The sequence below is a fragment of the Podospora pseudopauciseta genome, chromosome 4, assembly GCF_035222475.1.
Source record: "Podospora pseudopauciseta strain CBS 411.78 chromosome 4, whole genome shotgun sequence".
Taxonomy (NCBI): Eukaryota; Fungi; Ascomycota; class Sordariomycetes; order Sordariales; family Podosporaceae; genus Podospora; species Podospora pseudopauciseta.
Genome location: NC_085894.1, coordinates 1,739,035 through 1,752,608, shown reverse-complemented (window position 1 = coordinate 1,752,608; position 13,574 = coordinate 1,739,035). Strand labels below are relative to the sequence as shown.

The 13,574-nt window shown below is 55.2% G+C and overlaps 4 protein-coding genes across 4 annotated transcripts; 2 read left to right on the top strand and 2 right to left on the bottom strand.

The window, feature by feature from the left end:
• Positions 1 to 73: 73 nt before the first annotated feature.
• On the top strand, positions 74 to 1,920 carry QC763_403820 (uncharacterized protein; the record flags this gene model as incomplete). The annotated part of the gene is made up of 5 exons (XM_062912024.1): positions 74 to 361; positions 416 to 629; positions 695 to 1,095; positions 1,148 to 1,524; positions 1,577 to 1,920. 5 exons carry the CDS (start codon positions 74 to 76, stop codon positions 1,842 to 1,844), a joined length of 1,548 nt encoding a protein of 515 aa, XP_062765657.1. The 3' UTR covers positions 1,845 to 1,920.
• A 136-nt stretch (positions 1,921 to 2,056) lies between these two features.
• On the bottom strand, positions 2,057 to 3,119 carry QC763_403830 (uncharacterized protein). The gene is made up of 4 exons (XM_062912025.1): positions 2,852 to 3,119; positions 2,599 to 2,786; positions 2,392 to 2,547; positions 2,057 to 2,337 (listed from the first exon to the last, which is right to left on the bottom strand). The coding sequence occupies exons 1-4, from the start codon at positions 2,921 to 2,923 to the stop codon at positions 2,127 to 2,129; spliced, it is 627 nt and encodes a 208-aa protein (XP_062765656.1). The 5' UTR covers positions 2,924 to 3,119; the 3' UTR covers positions 2,057 to 2,126.
• Positions 3,120 to 3,290: 171 nt separating this feature from the next.
• QC763_403840 (Type I Iterative PKS) lies at positions 3,291 to 12,884 on the bottom strand. Its single transcript, XM_062912026.1, has 3 exons — positions 11,312 to 12,884; positions 10,779 to 11,250; positions 3,291 to 10,714 (listed from the first exon to the last, which is right to left on the bottom strand). Exons 1-3 carry the CDS (start codon positions 11,367 to 11,369, stop codon positions 3,382 to 3,384), a joined length of 7,863 nt encoding a protein of 2,620 aa, XP_062765655.1. The 5' UTR covers positions 11,370 to 12,884; the 3' UTR covers positions 3,291 to 3,381.
• Positions 11,860 to 13,561, top strand: QC763_403850 (uncharacterized protein). Its single transcript, XM_062912027.1, has 4 exons — positions 11,860 to 12,492; positions 12,557 to 12,738; positions 12,803 to 12,912; positions 12,967 to 13,561. The coding sequence occupies exons 1-4, from the start codon at positions 11,996 to 11,998 to the stop codon at positions 13,441 to 13,443; spliced, it is 1,266 nt and encodes a 421-aa protein (XP_062765654.1). The 5' UTR covers positions 11,860 to 11,995; the 3' UTR covers positions 13,444 to 13,561.
• Positions 13,562 to 13,574: the final 13 nt, after the last annotated feature.

Sequence of the window (13,574 nt, the reverse complement as noted above, 5' to 3'; positions counted from 1 at the left end):
CTTGATCAGCCCGTTCACTTCTGGACCCCCATAGACTTCTCCTAATCTGCCCAAGCATTGTATCTTCACAACGATGCCGTCGCTCTATTGTTTTGTTGCACTGGGCATCACCCTCACCCAAGCCCTCGCTGCGGCGTATACCAACCCAAAGGACTACGCTCAGATGCCAGTTCCAAGACAGAGCCCCTTGCCGTCTGAGTCTGTTCAGCAAGGGCTCGGCCCTTTGCTTTCCAAGAATGCCAGTATTTTTGGGCCAGACGACTCCCGTTGGCCGGACGCTACCGAGCGATATCAAGATTTCGCGGTGCCGCAGGTGCAGGTTGTTGTTCAACCCGGGGTAGAGGACGATATCCCGACGATTGTAAGCGGTCCCTGCCTATCCACTCAGAGCGAGAAAACCAACAGTTTGAACTAGGTGAAATATGCAAATGAGCATGGTATCAACTTCTTTGTTGTCAATCGCGGGCACTCATTAACGTCAACTGTTGGAAGGTTCAACGGCATCCAGATCGATGTGAGAAGTCTGACAGACATCTCCATCAACAAGGATGCGATGACGGTTAAGCTCCAGGCTGGGGCGCGGAATTATGAGACGATTGACGTCCTTTGGAAGGAGGGCTATGTTACAAGTGAGTTTCCTAGCCTTGATAATCAACGACTATTTAGAAATTAACAATGTTCCTCCTTCTCTCAGCAACTGGAAGTTGCTCCTGCGTCGGCATGGTTGGACCAGCATTGGGAGGCGGTCACGGTGTGCAGCAGGGCGTCCATGGCCTCATAGCCGACAACCTGATCGGCCTGAACGTTGTGCTCGCCAATGGAACAGCCATCACGGTTAGCGAAACATCCTATCCCGACTTGTGGTGGGCGATGAGAGGCGCCGGTCACAACTTTGGCATTGTCACCAGTTTTGATATGAAGATTTACCCGGTCACGGTCCCGTCTTACTACTACAGGAACTACGTCTTCACAGGCAAACACGTTGAGCCGCTCTTCGAGGAGCTGAATAAGTTCCATGCAAATGGTAGCCTTTCGCCGACGTGGGGAGGGGCGTTTGGTGTTTACACCATGGAGCCGAGCGTGAGCACTACTCAGGTGAGATAATGGCCAGCACAGGTACCGCCGCCTACCACTAACAGTTCTTCAGGCCACAATATTCTGGACATTCATCTACGGAGGCTCCAAAGAGGATGCCGCAGCGGATCTGTCACCGTTCGATGCCCTCGGCCCCGTGGCGGTGGATGAAGGCGATGTGCCATTCACCTCCATCTCAGACATCTTGATCAGCGGACTGGAATCAGATCTGTGCGCGCCGAGCAAGGTCCATATCACAGGCACAGCCGGCCTCCAAGTCTACAACGTCACTGTACAGCGGCAGCTCTATGACCTGTACAACAAGAAGGTCTCCAAGGAGCCGTTGCTGTCAGGCACCAAGCTAGTCCATGAAGGCTATGCCGTTGAGGGTGTTCTGAGGGACAAGCCGGAGGGCTCTGCTTTTCCACTGCGTGACGATAATCTTCTGATGTGAGTGAAACAGTTCCTGCCGCTGTACCACAGTATTGACATTTCACCGCAGGTACTTCGACGCCATGCCTCCACCAAACTCGGGCCTGGAGGATTTTGCCTTCCAGTGGGCTCGGGAAACGGAGGATCTGTGGAACGCAGGCGAAGGTGAATGGCGGAAGCCCACGACATACGTCAACTATGCTGCGGGCCACGAGTCGCTGGAGTCCATGTACGGCTATGAACCGTGGCGGTTGGAGAAGCTACGTGCCCTCAAGGCACAGTACGATCCCCTCAATAAGTTTGCATATTACAACCCCATAGTTCCATTGGAGAGCTAGGTAGACGGAGGCACGGTCTAGATAGGTAGCAGGAGTCCGTTTCGGGGCTGGAGCACAGGAGAAAGTCTAGTGTTACCCCTTTTCAAACACGCATCGCCCCCTGAGAACCATCGCGGCTTTAACGCTAGCCCATCGCAAGGCCCGATATTCACCAGATGATATACCCTATCCCTATTCCTACCCCCTTCCTTCCCCTAACCCCAACCAGAATGTGGGTAATTCACGTCTCGAAAGAAAAGGTCGTGTACCTCTAGCATTTCTCTCAAACAAACACGGACCTCATCATCCAGCCAAGTATTTTCTTTCCACGGAAAGTACTTTAGACACAGGTAGAAGATGCCGAGGCTGGCTAAAGGGACAGCGATTGATTTGGCTCTCACAAACTAGGCATATCCTGCCAGTCAAGCGTGACATCCAACCCACTAATCCGCCACGGATTCTCCCCCTTCTCCTCCGTCTCCTCAATCCTGACCAGCTCCAGCTTGTACGAGCCCTACCGTGTCACAAAGTCAGCCACCCAACGAACTCAAGCAACCTCAACACTGACAGAAACTGACTCACCCCATTCCTCAAAGCCATAACACTCGGCCTCCCCTCCCCCCCATCTCTCTTGTAGAAGATCCCATGAGCGATAGCCCTCGCCTTGACATTTTTTGGCCTCTGCACCCCACCCCCCGGCTGCGGCAGCTCAATCAAAACGTTCCTGCGAGGGAATCATCAGCTTCATCTATGCGTGGCGATGGGAAAAACTCACTGAATAATATGCTCCGTCGTATCAAACTTGTCATGCATATGCTCCAGACTTTTAGCCCACTCCTCACTGGAGATCTTCTTCTGATGAAACTCATCACCGAGCAACAGCTTGTCGTAGCTGAGCTCGATGACAGGCGCATAAACATCATTAATCAATGTTTCAGTGGCGGCGTCGTCAAAGGCGAACATCTGTTGCGGGAAGGAACATCAGCAACTCCCACTGCCCGGACAAAGAGTACCCACTGGCAACTCACCATGCGGATGACAGTGTCGCGGATGTTTTCCTTGTCGAGCAAGTAAGTCGCAGCGTCATATGAACCGGCCATTTTGGAGATATCGCAATTGCGTTTCTTGTTGAGAAGTTTGCAGGATGTGTCAAGATGAAAAGCAGTGTTGCTCTCGATGGTGGTGGACGTTGTGGTTTATGATGGCATTGCCGGACTTACCGGGGATAAGCCGTATTGGTGTTAGGGTCTTGGCGTCACCCCGCCTCGGATCAAGTGCGGAGGGATAAGCCTGTCGATCACCGGCCTTGGCACGGGAGCACCCGAGCAACTTCGGCCGACGCCAGTTCTGCGAGTGCCCGAGCTTGGGATGAACACGTGAACCTACCGCAGTGCTTATCACGACAGTCTCTGATGGCTACCGCCTGAGCATTGGAAGCAGGTTAGGAGTTCGCATTTGGAATCGCATCAGGGTCGTATCAGGAGTTGCATCAGGAGTTGCTTCAACGACTTCATCTGTCTATCTAACGCTGCGAAAAGTAATGACATGAATGCTCAACCTACTCCTTCAACGCCGCATCTACAATATTCTCAGCCAGTGTCTTGATACTCGTCTGTGCGTCCAGCAGTTCCCCCATCTTGAGGTTCGTCTTCAACGCCTGGTGGAACCAGCTCCGCAGTTCAGCCGCAATGAGGCTATCAACGCCATGCTCGGCAATACTCTTGGCAGGGTCCACTGCTGACGCATCGATAAACAACATCCCAGCAACAGTCTGTATCACGCCTTCGGTCACGAGCGCGACCGTATTGGCCCGGGCGCCAGCTCCTCCCTTGATCCCCTCCGAGAATGACGACCGCAGTCGGGCCACGGCCGACTTGCCTGCTCCGCCAGCGCCATCCTGAGCCGCATCTGCCCCGCTCGCTTGTCGTTGCGCGTCCTTCATTGCCCGCATGATAACCGACACGCGCCCATCGCGATACCAGCGTGGGATATGATCGTTCATCGATGCCAATTCAGCCAACCCGACCGGATCGAGACATGTCAAGATATTGGCCTCCGACAACGGGTCCTGATCCTGCCCAACCCAGCAAGTTGTCTCCGCAGGCAAGAAGGCCGGCTCCAGCTGGGCGAGGACCTGATGCTCTGTGATTGTCATGGTCTTGTTACGTACGTACATGTCATCTGTGCCAACCGAGTTGTGAAGGAAGTCCGACTTGACGTCAGCCACCAAGCCATACGATACTGTGGACGCGGGAAGGCCGAGTCGTCGACGGTAGCGGGCAAAATAGTCCTGAAAGCTGTTTGCAGCGATGTATGCCGCTTGAGTTGGTGGTGCCCAGATGGACTCGGTCGACGTGATCATGACGAAAAAGTCCAAAGGTAATGAAAGAGTGGCTTCGTGCAGGTTGAGGGTACCCAAAGCCTTTGCAGCAAACCCATCTCGCCATTGATCAATGGTCAGCTTGTCGAACGAGAGATCTGTCAATGACATGGCTGCATGGATCACTCCTTTGACAGGCCGGTCGCCCGATGCAGCGTTGCGGACCGCTTTCATGACATTCTCTCGCTTGCTCACATCACAGACCGCTGCCTCGACACGAACGCCTTGCGACTCAAGATCCTTTACCAGCAATTTTGCAGCAGGGGTGTTGATACCACGCCTAGAAAGTACCACAAAGTCACGAGCGCCACGACTGACCATCCACTTGATAATGGCTCGGCCAAGCCCGCCCAGACCTCCAGTGACAACATAGCGTGCCTCAGAGTCGAACTTCGCTGCTGGCGGCTCTTGGACAAGCTTGATCAGAGAGGCTGGATTCTCAAATGACACCACCAGTTTTCCAATGTGCGTGCCCCTGGACAGGCCCACCAAGACTTGGTCAAGCTCCGACACATCGTGAACGGCAAAGGGGCGAATCGGCGCAATAACGTTCCATCGATAAAGGTCATTGACTGTCTGCATCAACTCGCGTCCAAGCTCTGGATCATTGTCCAGGAGGACATTAAGATCGAACGATGTCAGAGTGGCGTTCCTCTGGAAGTGCTCCAAGCCAATGTCCTTGGCTTCAAGTACGTCGAGCCGACCAACGTCGACAAGATGTCCCATGGGAGCCAGCGCTTTAAGGGATTCGCACAGGAAATCTCCTCCGACAACCGTACTGAGAATGACATCAAAGCCGCCCCTGCCGGTTGCTTTGGCAGCATTGGATAGCGCCGTAGGGTCCCGAGAGGAAAAGATGTGATCTGCCGGGATACCCACAGTGTGAACAAGGAACGAGACCTTTTCAGCAGTCCCAACAGTTGCGAATACATCGGCACCCCGAGCCCGCGCAACCTGAATAGCCGCCAAGCCCAGCCCGCCTGTGGCAGACTGTAGCAACACCTTCTGGCCTTTTCTAAGCCGTGCCACATAGTCAAAGGCATAGATGGCTGTCATGTACACCAGTGGCATCGTAGCCATCTCGGTGAGAATGTCTCCTGGCTCGAGCTTTTGTGCAAATGCGGCAGGAACTCTCGTGTAGTTTCCAAACTGGCCTCTGCCGACACCATAGACACGATCCCCAACAGACAGACCATCCACTGCGGCACCGATCTTGGTTACAACGCCGGCGTATTCTGACGACAGGTTGCTGCCAGTTGCGTCGAATCGACCTGACGTGAGGCCCAAATCCTTCCAGTTCACGCCCACAGCTGCCACTTGAACGTCAACGTAGTCCGCTGGGATGGGCTGCAAGAGCTCTGTATAGGCTCGGAAGTATAGCGAAGTAAGGATGCCGGGGGTCTCGAATGCCGCACGAACAGGACCTTGACTGCCAATGGGAACCATCCGAGAGCCTCTGCTCGTAGGTGTTTTGCTTAGGTCGATATACACGCCGAGCTCTGTGTCAGGGACTACCCGGCTCACCCACATACAGCCGTCCTGCCAGACAAACTCTCGGTCCTTGCTACCTTCTTCATCAGAGGCATCCTCATTCTGCAGGGCTAGCTCGGATTTGACGATGTTGCGAATGAGAGCATCATCCTGTTCTCCGAAAGTCTCCGCATCAATGTCAATGGAGAGGAAACGGCCGGCCGGGTTCTCAGTCGCGATGGTTCGGAGAAGGCCAATCATGAAGGCGGCCCGAGGGTCCTGACCTTTGGCAATTCCACTCGACGTCAACCAGACCATGCTCTTGGTGTTTCGGGCAAGATGCTGGAACGAGTTGAGAAGGCTGGCGTTTTCAGTGTCAAAGAGGTCATTCTCGTCGTTGAGGAATACCACGGTGCGGGCGTTGGGCCGTACTGTTTCGGACGCTTCATTGATCGAACACGCCACAGCTTTGACGCCACAACGCTCAAACTCACTGGAGACTTGCTCCAAGAGAGGCGACGGGCCATTGGCTCCGTGCAAAAGATGGATCACGGCGGCCGGACCTTCCTTTGCCTCTGTGTCTTTGTTGGTGACCACGTAAGACTCTTCGACACGGGTGGAAACGAGGATGGAGGTCGTGTTATGGGGGCGGTTGTAGTCATCAAGGGCCAGCTCCGTGCCCGAGAAGCCGGCCTTCCTCAATCGCCTGTCCCAGGTCTCCAGGTCCATGAAAGGCCCCTCAGTACGACCGTCACCAACCCCCAGCCAATAACCCGTGAGAGTACCGTACAGCAGCCCCAGCAGCACTCTCATACGCGTGCTCTCCACCAGCACTAACCTGCCTCCCGGCTTCAACAACCTCCGGCAGTTTTCGAGGGTTACATCCATACTGGCCGTTGCGTGGATAGCCTCACATGCAAAGACCACATCGTAGACCGGCTCAAACCCATGGGCGAGCGGATCCTCCCCGATATCCAAAACAGCGTAGTTCACATCACGATAGCCTGACATGAACTCATGAGCGGCCGTCAAGAAACCAGCCGAGATATCAGTAAACGTGTAATCAGCGTACCGCTTAATGCCGTTCGACCTTGTCAGCGCCCCCATAGCTACTCGTGTGCCTGCACCAGTACCTGCGCCGACCTCTAAAATACGCATATTGGGATTGGCATGGCCGAGGCAGTCGAGGACATTACGTAGCTGCGGGTATGAGCCCACAATGACATGGCCTGTCTCGTACAGCGCCGTGAGGAGTCCATCCGGCACGAGGACGTCAATACCTGTCTTGCGCTCTGCGAGGATTTCACCCATGTTCTCGTGCAGTCTCCGGGCCGCCTGTGCCTCGGGCCGATCACCGGCCTCGACGTACAGCTTCTTAAGCAGCTGGTGACGCTGGACGGCAGGAAGACTCTTGGCTTCGACCATATTCTCCCGATTGTCTTCCTCGACGCACCACTTCAGCCAAGAGACCCAGTGGCGGAGTTCACCTTTGGGCTGGGGTACGCTGGTTGCGCTTTTGATGAATACCTCGTAGATGTCCGCCACGACCAGGCAGCAGATCATGTCGACCACCTCGAGGCTTGCGGCACCTTGGTTATTTTCCTGTGGGGGGGGGAACAGTGCCCGGATCTGGTCGTTGTTAAGAGTACGGATGTCGGGCTTCCAGGTGAGCCTGGTGAAAGGGCTGCTCAGGGCCTTCTTGGACTGCATGGTGTACTCGTCCGACTTGGACTCCTTGAAACTAAGACAGCGCAGCGTGTCGACGTCCAGGACAACGCTGCCGCTTTCGTCAGTCATTTGCAGCTTGATGTAGGCACCGCGCAGGCCTTGGGTCTGACCGTGGGCTATGGCTGTTGCGGGTGTATGCGGGTTGAGTCCTGCTTTCAGATACATGCTTGAAAGGTGGACAGGCACGAAGGCAGTGTATGCACGTTCCAATTGGCCACCGTAGCAGGCAATGAGACCTAGCTGGAAGGTGCCGTCGAGGGCCGCCGGATGGAGCGCATAGCTTGACTCTCCTCCTTCGATCGTGTTGTCCGTTGTGTTCAGCGCCACGGTTGCTTGGGCTAAATTCTGGTTGGGGTCTGCCCGGATATCGGAGAGAGGCTGGAAAGTTGGGCCATAGCCGATGCCAATCTCGGTGAACTTGTTGTACCACGCATGTGTGCCGGGGAATCGGGGGTCCGTCAAAGAGCCCATCTTGCTGGCCACCGCAGGCTTCTCCGAGGTCTCGATTTTGACGAGACCTGTGCAGTGCTCCGTCCACTCATCGGAATCCCTGGATACCGAACTGACGGTGAAACGGGACCAGCCAGGTGATTTGACCGTTGCGTCCGTGTCTGCCAGTTCCAAACTGAGGATGATATCAACACCACAATCATCTTCGGGAAGCCGCAGGGCGGTCGCGATGTCAACCTTGCGGAGCGAGTACCCCGTGATCTCATATGCCTTGGGGAGCTCGTGGTACACCTGCGTGGCGGCCTCTATTCCCATAGCAATGAAGCCCGCCGCAGGGAAGACGGCGTCAGGAATCAAGCGGTGGTCGCCCAACCAGGGCACATCCTTAAGTCGAAGAATATTCCGCCATTGAGGCCGTAGCTTGCTGGCGCCGGGCAGCCGGGCGCCTATAAGGTCGTGCCTAAGGACCTGTCGAAGTCGATATTCCTTGCTAAGCCGGCTCTCATAGTAATTGACCGGTCCATATGTGTACTGGTAAGGGGGGAGATCGACTGCCGTACAGCCGTGCGCGAGACTCCACCGGCCCTCGTGCAAGCCATCATCGACTGCGTTTACTGCAACCAAGTCCACTTCGGCATTCAGGCTAAACAGGGTGCCGGCGAGCTGGAGCACAGACTCCCGGCTGTCTTCTCCTCTCTTCAGTGATGCGACATGTGGTGCAGACTTGCCGATACTCTTCAATATCTGGTCCACCGGGCTCTTCAGCGCCGGGTGCGGGCCGAGCTCCACCAAGATATCAACGGCTTGGTCACCCTCCAAGCTCATCATCCCGCTGACAGCCTCGGAGAAGCGGACGGATGATTCAAGGTTTGCTCTCCAGTACGAAGCACCCACCTCAAAAGCCATGGCCTCATCAGGGGTCACCGACGACACCCAGCGGATGAGAGGGTATCTCTGGTTCTTGTCAACCAGTCCGATATTGTCGATGTGCTCAAGTCCCTTAGACAGCATGTCGTTGTATTGCCCGCCCAGTGCCACCATGTGATGTGAATGGTAGGCATTTCCGCCAGTTCGAAGGACACGGTTGAACACGCCTTCCTCGTTGAGCGAGGCCGACAGGGACTCGATGGCATCCTCGTCACCAGACAGCGTGACACTGCCGGGCGAGTTGATCGCCGCAATCTTAATGCGGTCTTCCTTTCCGTCCAGGTATTCCATCGCGGCATCCATCCCAACACCCACAGCCAACATGGCGCCCTTTGCCTTATTCTGCGACACGGCCAAACCGCGAAAGTAGGCAGCAGTAATAGCTTCGGCAGCTGTGATATACCCCGACGCATACGCCGCTGCCATTTCGCCAGAGGAGTGGCCAACCACTGCGGCAGGCGCGATAGACCACGATGCAAGCAAATCGATGAGCCCGATCTGAACGGCGGTACAGGCCACTTGGGACACTTGGGGTGACAGCACGAGATCGGGCTCGCAGTTGCCGGCTAGGACATCGGAAATCTTCCACGTGGACCGGGATGGTAGTGCATCCATCACCCGGTCCAGGTGGGTGATCGCCGCGCGAAAGACGGCGTACTCGAATAGCTGGGCGCCCATGGCATGCCACTGTGCGCCCTGACCCGTGAAAACATATCCGATGTTTGCTGGCCGCAGGGGGCTTGTTAGGATACGACTTTCTGTGGCGAGCCCGGTTTGGATATCGCTCTTGGCGACGATGCGGAATGAACGCTGCTGGAAACGTGATCGTTTGGAGCTCAGGGTGTAGGCGATATCTGCAAGGGGCCACCGGTGGATGACGCGAGAGAGGGCGGCAATATTCGACTTGAGGGATTGCTCGGTATGGGCCGAGAACGGGAGAAGCACGAGGTCACGCGTGGTGGCGTCTGCCTTCGTCGTCTTTCTCGGTTTAGTCGTGAGAGGGGAGTGGTCAGCAGGTGGCGTCACCACTCCGTTGTTGCCCTCGTGGGCCTTCCCGTTGGAATACCCGTTGGCGGTATGGCTGTTGGCTGAGGCGCCGGCCCCAGAGATTCCGGGCTTGATGTAGTCGGGGAGAACCACATTGACGTGGTCGATAATACAGTGCCCGTTGGCCCCGCCGAACCCGAAGGAATTTACGCTTGCGCGCCGGAGCTTTCCTTCCGGCCAGGGTATCGTGCCATCTTTGACAACTTCGACTTTGGCTCCCGCAAAGTCGATGCTCGGGTTCAGTTCCTCGATCCCAAAGGTTGGTGGGATTTGGCCTGCTTCGAGGGAAAGAACCACCTTCATAACCGAAGCGATGGCACTTGCACCTTCCGTGTGGCCAAGGTTTGGCTTGATGGAGCCGATGAGGAGCCGGTCTTCCGGGGCGTCTGACCGAGAGGAAGCAAAGACGTTGCCGACGGCCGTCACTTCAATCGGGTCGCCGGCTTGTGTGCCCGTGCCATGGCACTCGAAGAATGTCGTTTCTGAGAAGGGGAGGCCGCCGGCGTGTTTGTAGGCCTCGCGAATGACGTCTTCCTGTCCGGCTATGCTGGGTCGGGTGATGCCTCCTGTCCGGCCGTTGGCGTTGATGGCGGTGCCTCGAATCATGGCTCGAATTGGCAACGAGTCTACCACGGCTATGGTGGATTTCTTGAGATATAGAGCGGCGTAGCCCTCCCCACGGGCGTAACCGTCTGCAGAGGCGTCGAACGTGTGACATCGCGCCGTGGGCGAGAGTGCGCCGAGCTTGTCGAGCACAAACTGCATGCTGGGATCGGATATCCAGTTGGCTGCCGCGACTATGGCGCCGTCACAGTCACCACTACGGATCGCACTGACGGCCATGTGCAGGGCATACATGGAGGATGAGCAGGCGGTGTTTGTGGCCAGACTGCGGTAACCATTAGCCCCTGATTGCCCGACTAACGTTGATTTCTAGGAAGACCAATGCATACCTTGGACCATGAAGGTTGAAGATGTAACTGATACGATTGGCGAGAATACTCGTGTCCGCTCCCGTGGCAGCGTATGACTTTGGGCTCTCCCAATCCCGCGCCTGAATGAGGATGTGATCGAGGGCGAAGTTGCCGATATACACCCCGGTTCGTGTTCCTGAAATACTCTCCCAAGTCTCCCCTCCGTTCTCGAGAGCCTCGTACACCACTTCGAGCAGCTTCCGTTGAGACGGGTCGAGGGTTTCGGCTTCTCGCCCGGTGATGCCGAAGAGGGAATGATCAAATAGGCGAGCATCTTCGTCCATGAGAAACGCACCGGGTGTTCTCATGGATCCTGGGCGCTCTTTGTTGGAGTGGTAGAAGCCCTTGGCAGAGAATCTAGGGTGGTTGAATTCGCGCCAGCCGTCACGTTTGTTCTTCAGAAGGTCCCATAGCCCTGAAGGGTCACGAATGTCACCGGCCCACCGGCAGCCTGTGAGAAACGTTAGTATTACATGGCCAGTCCAGAAAGGACTGATGAGATTGCAGCTTACCCATGCCGATGATGGCTACGGGCTCATGTGGGCCTTCGAGGATGGATGAGGAGGACATAGCTTAGTGTTGAGACTATCTACGCTCTGTTGACATTCGTTTTGAGACAGTAATCTTCCGCTTGGGTACAATGGTTCTATTCTGGATCTCCAAAATTCTAGGCACAATCACAAGATATGTATCTCGGTGAATCTCTGGTGTCCTCAAGCTGGCAATCATACACCATCGAGTCCTTTAGCGTCTGTTGATAGCAGTGATCTCAACTGCTCCGACGTCCTTCGGCCGAGGCCCTCCTGATTTGAAGGTTGTATGTCTACTGTAGAGTCGACGGACAATAACGCATCCCCTATGCGTTGAGACCGCACCGTGCAATATCGGTGCAGAGAACTTTGGCCGATGATCCGCAAGTGGGCCATTCTGCTGCGGAAATGCAACCTGTGGTGGTCAGACCGAGATTTCTCGGGCATCTGCTTTGTACGGTCAATGCATGAGATCAAGATCATCACCCAGATCATGCTCACGAACTCGGCCGAGAATCAATCGCGATTGTGACACTTCCAATCCTTCAAAAACCTTGATCTTTGACCATCCCACCACCGTCACTACCACACACTTGACAGCACACCAACCACCATCACCATACATCGACAGCAACCAGATCCCACTCTAGGTACCAAACCTCCACCATGTCCGACACCGCCGAAAACGTCTCCATCCTCGCCCTGGCCGAGGGCATCCTCTCCAAAACCAAAGAAATCACCGCCTACCTCCAATCCAACAACCTCCCCGCCTCCACCTTCTCCCCCTCCTCCGCCTCACCCCCCAACAAGGCAGACTACCGCGAGCTCCAAGGCAGCCTCCGCACCCTCCTAGAAGACCTACAGCGTCTCGTCGACGGACCAGCGCTCTTCTACCGCCACTTCCTCATGCGGGGCTACGAAATCGCCGCATTCCAAATCGCCCTCGACTTTGACTTCTTCACGCTTATCCCAGCCGAGGGGGAAATCTCCGTGGAGGAACTCGCAAAAAAGGCAGGTTTGGACACCGACAGGACAGGAAGGGTGGTGAGGTTGTTGATAACCCATCGGTTCTTTCAGGAGAGGAGGAAGGGGCATTTCTCGCATAATTCGTTCTCGTATGCGCTGCAGCAGGATGATGAGGTTAGGTCTATGGTGCATTATTCGTGAGTCATCTGCCTTTTCCTTCTGTTTGGGTGGTTGTGGTCGTTGACTCTAGCTGCATGACAGGTTTGACGAGATGATCAAGGCAGCGGCCGAGTCGAGTGTTGCTCTGAAGGCGACTCCCAATGAGTCTGACAGTGTGCATTGCCCGTTTTACGCCAGACATGGGGTGCCGATTTTTAGGTATTATTCCAAGCACCCGGAACATGCTGGGAGGTTTGCGAAGGCGATGGCTGGGTGGAGGAAGAGTAAGTTTCTGCTCGGCTTGTTATCCTGGACAAAGAGTGAAGGTATCTGACCATCGAATCACAGTGGAAAACAGCGTCACCGAATTGCGTGATAACTTCAACTGGGGAAGCATCAAGGGAAACGTGGTAGATATCGGCGGTGGAAGCGGCCATGTCGCTCTCATTCTCGCTCGAGTAAGTCCCCTTCCCCTGAAACATGACTTCCCCAATGTTTGCTAACCTTCACAGACCTTCCCCCATCTCAACTTCATCGTCCAGGATGAATCCGAAGATATGCTCGCCCAAGGCCAACGCCTCCTCACCGACGATGTCCGTAACCGCGTGTCGTTCTCTCGGGCAAGCTTCTTCGAGCCTCAGCCATACAAAGGCGCTTCGGCATACCTCATCCGGCAGTGTACCCACAACTGGGCAGATCACGACGTTGTCACAATGTTCAGATCGGTGGTTCCTGGGCTTGAGGGTTCACCAGAGGGCACACCACTGTTGATCAACGATATTGTGCTGCCTGAGCCGGGGACAGTCCCGAGGTATTGGGAGAGGGAAATGAGGCAGGCCGATATGGTGATGTTGGTGAGCTTTGGCGCTAAGCAGAGGACAAAACAGGAGTTTGAGAAGCTGTTGAAGGAAGCGGATGAAAGGTATGAGATTCGAAAGGTGCATGATAAGGGGGCATTGGGGTTGTTGGAGGTTCACTTGAGAAGGTGATGTGGTCACACTGATACAGTACTTAGTTCGACCGGGATACCCTGGTGCCAGAAGACTGATAATGTAACTGTCAATTGTCTACATGTACTTGCAATTTGAACCCGTATCTATCCAAACGAAACCTTCTTCTA

Excerpts from the sequence above, each read along its gene's own strand:
- QC763_403850 (XM_062912027.1), top strand. The coding sequence starts at position 11,996 with ATGTCCGACACCGCCGAAAACGTCTCCATCCTCGCCCTGGCCGAGGGC. Across the intron at positions 12,739-12,802 it reads GATGGCTGGGTGGAGGAAGA|TGGAAAACAGCGTCACCGAA; the intron begins GTAAGTTTCTGC and ends ATCGAATCACAG. Across the intron at positions 12,913-12,966 it reads TCGCTCTCATTCTCGCTCGA|ACCTTCCCCCATCTCAACTT; the intron begins GTAAGTCCCCTT and ends TAACCTTCACAG.
- QC763_403830 (XM_062912025.1), bottom strand. The coding sequence starts at position 2,923 with ATGGCCGGTTCATATGACGCTGCGACTTACTTGCTCGACAAGGAAAAC. Across the intron at positions 2,787-2,851 it reads GCGACACTGTCATCCGCATG|ATGTTCGCCTTTGACGACGC; the intron begins GTGAGTTGCCAG and ends TTCCCGCAACAG. Across the intron at positions 2,548-2,598 it reads ACGACGGAGCATATTATTCA|GAACGTTTTGATTGAGCTGC; the intron begins GTGAGTTTTTCC and ends ATTCCCTCGCAG.
- QC763_403840 (XM_062912026.1), bottom strand. The coding sequence starts at position 11,369 with ATGTCCTCCTCATCCATCCTCGAAGGCCCACATGAGCCCGTAGCCATC. Across the intron at positions 11,251-11,311 it reads CGTAGCCATCATCGGCATGG|GCTGCCGGTGGGCCGGTGAC; the intron begins GTAAGCTGCAAT and ends CGTTTCTCACAG. Across the intron at positions 10,715-10,778 it reads TTCAACCTTCATGGTCCAAG|TCTGGCCACAAACACCGCCT; the intron begins GTATGCATTGGT and ends TGGTTACCGCAG.